The following is an 8,789-nucleotide window of genomic DNA, read 5'->3' as shown; positions in this document are numbered from 1 at the left end:
AAGGAGGCGGCTTTGTATTCTTGTTTCTAAAAACAAACGAAGAAGTTTAGAAAACTAAAGGCTGGATATGATTGATAGAGGAACTGTGGCTGTCTGTAAGGAGACAATTAGAACTGAGCTGCATGCAATGGGTTGGCAGAAAAGTCGAGGAATTCCATCACCGATCATGAAACCTGAACAAAAGGAGCGAAGGTTGAACTGGTGCTTACAGCATAGAAATTTTAACTGGGACAATGTGATTTTCTCAGATGAAAGGCCTGTGTGGCTGTTTCCTTAATACACTGAAATTCTGGACCAAACAAACTGAAAAACCTTTGTATCAGCGCCCAAAGTACAGTCCGAAATTTAACGTGTGGGGTGGCATATCTGTGTTAGGGGCAATGCCCCTCTGTGTATTTGAAGGGAACATGAACAGTGAGTGGTACACAGATATTCTCGAGGGACATTTACTTCCATCTGCTCATGTGTTCTATGGAAATTTTTGGATTTTCCAGCAGGACAACGACCCAACACATCGTTCAAAGCATTCACAGGCCTGGTTTCGGACCCAAAATATGACATTATTAGATTGGCCAAGCTATAGCCCTGACCTAAATCCAATAGAAAATGTTTGGAGACTTATGAAGGAAAGTGTCAATAAGACAAATCTGACAAATATTGCTGAAATGAAAGAAGAGGTGGTCCGATATTGGGACAGCATGGACCACGACTTTCTGACTTCTTTGATCAGTAATATGCCCCGCCGCATTGAAGCCTGCATTGCTGCCCATGGTGACTTGACAAAATACTAACTGTTCACCTGCCTTTGAATCTGGAGTTATGTTCTGCTAATATTCACATTTAATACGTGAGTAATGAGTGAAATTTTTTTTTAAAATTACAATCATAAATTCTCAATAATTTCTGGTTGTACTGTAACATGTTCTGTCTCGGTATCCATGGCAGGAACCAATGACGACTGAACACCCTGTATTTCTGGCGTTTACCCTTCAATCCAAATGTAGTCCCCTGGTTGATCTCTTTCCCTGTATTAACGTTGGTTCATTAGAGACCTTTGAAGTGACTAATTACATTGGGGTCTTGTTACAGCTGTAAGATACAAATGTTATACTCAATAAAGGTATGAGGTGACTGTTTAACACAATTCGTCTTGTAGCATCCTTGTCATAGTAAGTCAAAGACAGGGGCGGTGGGGTAGTCTAGTGGTTAGAGCGTTCGCTCGTCACGCCGAAGGCCCGGGTTCGATTTCCCACATGGGTACAATTTGTGAAGCCTATTTCTGGTGTCCCCAGACGTGATATTGCTGGAATATTGCTAAAAGCGGCGTAAAACCATACTCAGTCAGTCAGTCAGTCAGCCAAAGACAAGGAAACATTTAGTCTAAGAAACAAATTTAGGACCGTCCTAGTGCTACCCCTAATGATTATTAGATGTCCACTCCTGGGCAGGTTTCGAGTGAGCGAGAGAGTGTGAGTGAGTCAGTCTGGACCAGACAATCCAGTGACCAACAGCATGAGCATCGGTCAACGCAACTGGGATACCAGGTCGGCGAGCCTGACCACCCGATCCCGTCAGTCGCCTCTTACGACAAGCACGGGTTGCTGAAGACAATTCTAACCCGGACCTTCTCGTATCCTATTTTTGGAAACTAACTCATCAACAAATCAGTTTTTTTGTTAAAAAGTAAAAGGTTGTCTGACCTATCTTTAATAAATTAACTTTAATGGCAATGTGTCAAATTTTCACTTAAAATGAACAAAGGTTGTATATTTTCAAATGTAATTTATAATTATTCAAATGAAAACATGTAAGAAGATCGGCAAGGAAGTTGGGTGTGGCTATTAAACATTGTAAACCAAAAGTCACTGTGTTCTTTAACCTGATTGGTTTAAAAACGTGATCAAATGGTATTCGATTCCCGGAAATTCGCTGCGTATTAATACATTCAAACATCGCTCACATCATTGTATTGTTACGTCCTCAGCTGTGATGACGTCATTCAAATCATATTGTGACGTAAAGTAGGAATGACGTCACAAATGAGCAGTTCCAGATGGTACCATGGGAGACAGCCGAAACGGCCGGCTGATAACATTTCACTGCTGTACCCGTACTCGATGTCAATGAGTGCAGACACAAAAACGTGTGTAGACCTTTCGGTTTACTTCTGTGTTTACAATGTCGATAAACATAATGTGTTGGCCAATTTCCGGGTGTTATTGAGTATTTGAAGCACGGGAATATTTCATTTGAAACCTCTTCTGACGCCGTCGGTTCCAAATGAATCCCCGTGCTTCAAATACTCAATAACACCCGGAAATTGGCCAACACATGATGTTTATCTCCTAATTGTAAACCAAAAGTCACTGTGTTCTTTAATCTGATTGGTTGAAAAATATGATCAAATGGTATTCGATTCCCGGAAATTCGCTGCGTATTAATACATTCAAACATCGCTCACATCATTGTATTGTTACGTCCTCAGCTGTGATTGGACAACGGTTTCAAGCAGTTCAATCACGTCCTTGGTCAGTTTATATCCGTTCTGAACTAGACCTATGTCGTTCTTTATAGGCATAACCCCGTTCTAACTCGCTCTCAACACGACCAACTCGTTTTCAGGCAGTTCTTCCCGTTCGCATTACTTTCTCACTCCGTTCCTAGTGCGTGCAATCGTAATAGCAATCACTCCTGTCCCGGTTTCTATACGTACCCAGCACGTTCTTGTCCGTTCTCAATCCCGTTCTCAGTGTCAAGGTGGTAACATCGACATCACCATGAAGAAGAAGGGTGGACTCATGATCATCCCCCAACAGTTGATGGCAATGTCCCACAGCTATTCGCCTCTCAGGTTTAAGCCAGTTCCTCAACCAACAAGTTCTTGTTTTTCCTCCTTTTTTGCTCTACCAAATCATTGTACTCTTGGTCTGCTTCCAACACAAATTGCAGGAAACCAGCATTCAACACGTTGACATCTGCAAACTTGTTCAGGTTTCACCAGTAGAAATGTCTATCCGAAATGACGAACGTGTTAAAAACGCATGTAGTTATACCCTACCTTGTCATATCGTACTGCACACGGTGTTGACGTAGTAAAACTGCGTGAGAACTATATAAACGAGTAGAACGTAATGAGAACCCATTGCGAACTTTTAGAACCGTGTAGATACGTACTACGAACTTTTTCTATGTTCATTTTGTTTTGAACGTATTTGCACGGAATAGCAACTAGGGACGTAGTGAGGTCGAGTTAGGTCTGTCTGAGAACGGGATGGACGTGGTGGAAACTATGTACAAACGTTTTGCAATTGATGCCCGACTGCACTACGTCCGCACACGTCTCCAGTAAGATTGAAGTACAGCGATTCCATTCGTAGTACGGCAGTTCCGTTTGTAGTACGAAAATTCGTTTTACGTACGTTGTCACTCCGTCCCATTTTAGAACGGGTAGAACGTCGGACATGTTCTGGAGCACCCTTCCGTCCCTAGTCCACCCGAGCCCGTCCATAAAGTTCTTAAACAGACTGTAAGTAGGTGCCACTACGTCCCGTCCGTTCTCACACAGTTCGAGCCCGATCGGAACATTTTACAAGAACGTACTGATGGGGATATAAGCTAATAAAGAGTATACTGTAGCAGCGGCCGTCTGACAAGACAACTATCAACCATGACGTTAGGTCACGTGATGACAACTGCTGATTAACTTTCCGTAGTTTCCGGAAACCCTCTACGCCCAGAAAGGGCAGAATTTGTATTTTTGTGCTTCTCATCGCCCGACCGACCCTTCTAATTTTATTTTCACCCCCTTCCTTCGGGTTTGGGCAACCTCTAAACGGTAATACAGTTACGGTGCCTCACGTCCAGCGGACGGACAACATGGTGCAAGGTTGGTTGGTTGGTTGGCTGGTTTGTTTGTTTTTGTTTGTTTGTTTGTTTGTTTAACGTCGCACTCAGCAATATTCCAGTTATGTGGCGGTGGTCTGTAAATAATCAAGTCTGGAACAACCGATCCATACAATTGGGATACGATGATTGTGTCAACCAAGTCAGTAAGCCTGACCACCCGATCCCGTTAGTCGACTGTTACTCAAGCATAGGTTGCTGAAGACCAATTCTAACCCGGGTCTTCACTGGTTTGGTTAAATGCATCAGCTTGTCTATATTGTTTATATGGATCTTTGAACCAACAACACGGCACCAAAATACAGAAAGCACACATGTTCAAGTTTTATTTTGTGACTAATACAAGCTTACGAAGAATGGCTTGTCTTGTCTGCTCTCTAGGAACCATTTTCTCAGAATCCTTTAAACTACTTAAAGGCCCCCTGAAATTCCCTTTGCGTTGTCCACGAGTTTGCTGATGTTGTCTGGGTTGACGTCGTCTATTTTGCTGGTTTTCATTTCGTGGGCAAACGTCTGAAACAATTAAGCAATCAAATGAGACAGTCAAGTGAATGAGTGAGTGTGGTTTTACGCCGCTTTAAGGAATATTCCAGCAATACCACGGCGGGGGACACCAGAAATGGACTTCACACATTGTACCCATGTGAAGAATCGAACCCATGTCTTCGGCGTAACGAGCGAACGCTTTAACCACAAAGCTACCCCACCGCTCCTGTTTTGATTGAAAAAATACTGACTGATTTTCCAAATGCGGCACTAAGATATTCCGAGCATAACCCACTGCATTTACTGGTGGGTGCCTTATGCCGTATGCCGTATGCCGTATGCCAGACAGGGCAACAACAAATACCATCTTGTAACGGCTTTTGGAATAACACGGCCAGGGGATCGAACTTCCGCACTTGCGACAAAAATCGACCTTTGAAGATCTGTGTTAGAAGTAATCCATGCCTGTCGTAAAAGGCGACTAACGGGATCGGGTGGCCAGGCTCGATGACTTGGTTGACACATGTCATCGTATTCCAATTGCACAGATCGATTCTCATGCTATTGATCACTGGATTGTCTGGTCCAGACTTCATTATTTACAGACCACTGCCATATAACTGGAATATTGCTGAGTGCGGCGTTAAATAACAAACCAACCAAAGCCTTCATAAACAACGGTTCTTATACTTTGTAGTGTAATGACAGGCAAAGTATGGAAGTGCAAATAGTGAAAAGTATTGAGTAACTAGTGGCCAAGAAAAAAGAGACACTTTCTTCATGTCAACGATTGTGTTCAGTACAGGGCTAATTTTACATGAACAGATATTCTGGTGATAAAAATCTGATAAGTGTTTATCTAGTATAGTGACACAAATATTTTGTGGAGTAGACTCTTTTCTTAAATTGACATGTGCATCACATATAAATATCAGATGATCTACGTCTTCGATATCCACCATACAAACAGGGCAAAATCTTAAATGTTTGGATAGCGACTGTTTACAACTGACATTAATCATTACATCTGTCAAACCATGTCTAAATGTAACAACTGTATTTTCTAAGTTTCTTGCTTGTAATGATTGATAAATATCTCCCAGGTTCAATTGCCTCTGTTCACATAGCAGTGAATGGGTACCCGATGGGATAAGTCCTATGACTGTTAACCTTCTAGCGCCTCACAGGCAACTTGGGTTATCCGGGGTTATAATGCGTTAATAGCGCTTTGAGCATTCATAAATGGTTGGAAACAAGCGCTTTATAAATAGCCATTATTATTATTACGTTATCTATATACATCAAATCTAGAACTTAAACAAGGTCATTCATCCAATTCTTTGACGAAATTCGTTCATAAAGAAAACACTCGTTACCAACACCTTGGAAAAGTCACAAATATAAAACCCCAGAGCAGATACCTTATAATGATGCTCATGTTATATAACTAAGATAATCTAGATTAAACAGCATGTAGGATATGTTTCGGTAGACGCTAAGTGGAATAGAACAGTCAACCCATACCTTTATGATGGACTGTAAAAACGGTTGCATGGCCGTCGCGGCTATTTTGTCTGTGGGTGGTGCTTTTTCTCCTGTCCACAACATGAAGACATATACGCCGTGGTCAAGGCGATAGTAAGCAAATGCTACAACTTCGTCTGAAAAGAAAACAAAATGGCTTCTTTGATGACGTCATGAAATAGATGGCATGAAAGAAACTTTTGATTCAACATCAGTCAAGTTTTAATGAAATGATGTGGTCAGCTCAACTAGTCTAGAAGTGAGTGAGCGTGGTTTTACGCCGCTTTTAGCAATATTCCAGCAATATTACGGCGGGGAACATCAGAAATGGGCTTCACACATTGTACATGTGGGGAATCGAACCCGGGTCGTCAGCATGACGAGCGGACGCTTTAACCACTTGGCTACCTCACCGCCCCTCAATTAGTGTAGCAAATGTCAGTCACGAGAGTTACCCTGCAGTGTCAGTATTCAGTTGGAGTCTCTTTGTGTAGTCATTCCGGGTTTTTAAAATCAAACACTCATTATACAAAACGTAGTTAAAGGGTTCCAGCGGGGTTAGATGCCCCAACCTGTACACGTTATGAAGTCGTTCCTTATTCAGATAGACTGTGAATTTGCTGATAGGTTGCTTAAGGCAACTGTTACTCGCTTGTTCAGCTAGCCTATAAGGCAAGTCTTTTATCAACATGTACCTGTAAACTGAGCTTTAAATGTTTCAAAGTCTTTCCCCGTTAGGCTGGTCTTCATTGTACCGCCGACGAACTTAAACACAGCCCTGTAAGGCAACCAGAAACAATGAGGCAATGGATTTGGGAAAGCTTGAAATCTGTGATTGTTTCTGACACGTAATATAGATATGTGTATAAAATGTAACATTAAAGTTTAACACGTCATATTTGCGTCATATTTGGGATTACACTTCCTCAGTAAAGTAAAGGCCAGCTATTCTCGAAACTTTCGTAGCCTTACTAACTTCTTAAGCTCATTCTTAACACATTGGCTACGATCAAAGTTAAGAATTCTTAAGGCTACGAACGTTTCGAGAATAAGGGCCCAGATTCTTTACTGATCGAACTCACGCCCTCAGACACAGGCACCTAACCTAATCGCCAGTACACGAAGTCAGCCGTCGAACCCACTCAGCCAACGCATGATCTGGCTGATACTACATTCAAACACTGGACACTTTAAAGTGGAGACACGGGTGTTGTCTCACGAACATACACATCAAAGTGTATCGAATTCTTAACAAAGGTTCAGGTCCTTTTCTCAGGGACCGCTTCCGTGGTGTAGTGGTTAGAGTGTCCGCCCGGAGTGCGCAAGGTCGCGGGTTCGATCCCCGACCGCGTCATACCAAAAGACGTTAAAATATGGTACTTGTTGGTCCCTGCCTGGTGCTCGGCATTCATGGGTACAACAAGGACTGGCTCGGAGTCAGTATAATGTGTCTGGGTGGGGTATTCATGCTTCACTGCGGCATGGTATCTCAGTGGGCTAGCACTATAAAACCAGCTTCAGTCTGAGCTAGTACAAGCAGCCGCACATACACATACACATGAATGCACGTCGTCATATGAGCGAAATATTCTCAAGCAAGACGTTAAACCCAATTCCACCACCACCACCACCTTTTCTCAGACCGTTTTTTTAAAGGTGTAACATCAGAGCTACAACAACCTGACTCGGTTTTACAACAAAACACATTCCATTTGCAAAAATGGTGAAAACTATATGAACGGAGTGAGTGAGTGAGTTTAGTTTTATGCTGCACTCATCAATATTCCAGCTATATCGCGACGGTCTGTAAATAATCGAGTCTGGACCAGACAGTCCAGTGATCAACTGCATGAGCATCGATCTACGCAATTGGGATACGATGACATGTGTCAACTAAACCAGCGAGCCTGGCCACCCGATCCCGTTAGTCGCCTCTTACAAGCATGGGTTACTGAAGATCAATTCTAACCCGGATCTTCACGGGTCACTATATGAACGGATCATTGTGAAGTACTGTTGACACCTGGTGTTCACGAAAACGGGAATCATGACACCCATACCACTTCACATCGCTGTCGATGGCTGTCATTTTATCATGTGTTGCCTTGACATCCTCTGTGTCGACGGGATGGGGATTCGCACTGTCCATCATGAAGAAATCCACAGGTTTTGCCCTATTTGTATGAACAGAGACAAAAATAGCATTGTAGAAGCTGTGAAGAGATAACGACCAATTTGGCCCAGCGTAAATGATTATACATGTAATTTATCATTATCACCTGTACGTAACACTTTTCACGTCACTTTGTAAAACGACACTGATGTTCAATGTCCATATTCATGACGTAATGGTTGTTTTCCAGCTGTATTGAACAACCATATTATAGTCGCTATCATAGAATATAAATGTTAACATTTTTCATATATTTATTGAATGATAACATTTCTACACTTAGTGATGTAGCGCGAATTTGATCTTGGTAGAAACTAAGAGAAATAAAATCGTTTCTCATTTAAGCAGCTTGCCATGAAATGAGCTCATGACTTAAACAAGTATGTCACACCCCAATGTAGCATAAATTTAAAAAAGATGAAAATGGCAGCGATTTCCAAATATCTATCAGGTGGTCCTGTACAGTAATAGCCATGATCAAAAGTCGCTCTCGTAAAATGTATTTGTTATCTTTTATATTTGTTTTATTTACTGATGAAAATTTAATTCTATATTCACCTGTTATGTTTTATTATGAAATAAGTTTGAGACATTGAGCGTATATCATACAACAAAGTAAGCATGAAAAAAATACCTGAAACTTTTTTCAGGCGAAATTGAGATTTAGTATACAGTATTTAGGATACATCAGGTATAATGGAAT

The 8,789-nt window shown here is 41.7% G+C and overlaps 1 protein-coding gene across 1 annotated transcript; it reads right to left on the bottom strand.

The window, feature by feature from the left end:
• Positions 1-4,314: 4,314 nt before the first annotated feature.
• On the bottom strand, positions 4,315-8,062 carry LOC124261069. Its single transcript, XM_046695390.1, has 4 exons — positions 7,974-8,062; positions 6,609-6,691; positions 5,914-6,050; positions 4,315-4,416 (listed from the first exon to the last, which is right to left on the bottom strand). Exons 1-4 carry the CDS (start codon positions 8,060-8,062, stop codon positions 4,315-4,317), a joined length of 411 nt encoding a protein of 136 aa, XP_046551346.1.
• Positions 8,063-8,789: the final 727 nt, after the last annotated feature.

The sequence above is a fragment of the Haliotis rubra genome, unplaced genomic scaffold (genome assembly GCF_003918875.1).
Source record: "Haliotis rubra isolate DU_JTF1 unplaced genomic scaffold, ASM391887v1 Scf788, whole genome shotgun sequence".
NCBI classification, from domain to species: domain Eukaryota; kingdom Metazoa; phylum Mollusca; class Gastropoda; order Lepetellida; family Haliotidae; genus Haliotis; species Haliotis rubra.
This window is presented reverse-complemented; position numbering and strand designations above follow the sequence as displayed.

Bases quoted from the DNA above. Each gene is read 5' to 3' on its own strand.
- LOC124261069 (XM_046695390.1), bottom strand. From the start codon at position 8,062: ATGGACAGTGCGAATCCCCATCCCGTCGACACAGAGGATGTCAAGGCA. The intron at 6,051-6,608 runs GTACATGTTGAT...TTTTCTTTTCAG, and splicing joins ATTTAAAGCTCAGTTTACAG to ACGAAGTTGTAGCATTTGCT. The intron at 4,417-5,913 runs GTATGGGTTGAC...TAATTGTTTCAG, and splicing joins TTTTACAGTCCATCATAAAG to ACGTTTGCCCACGAAATGAA.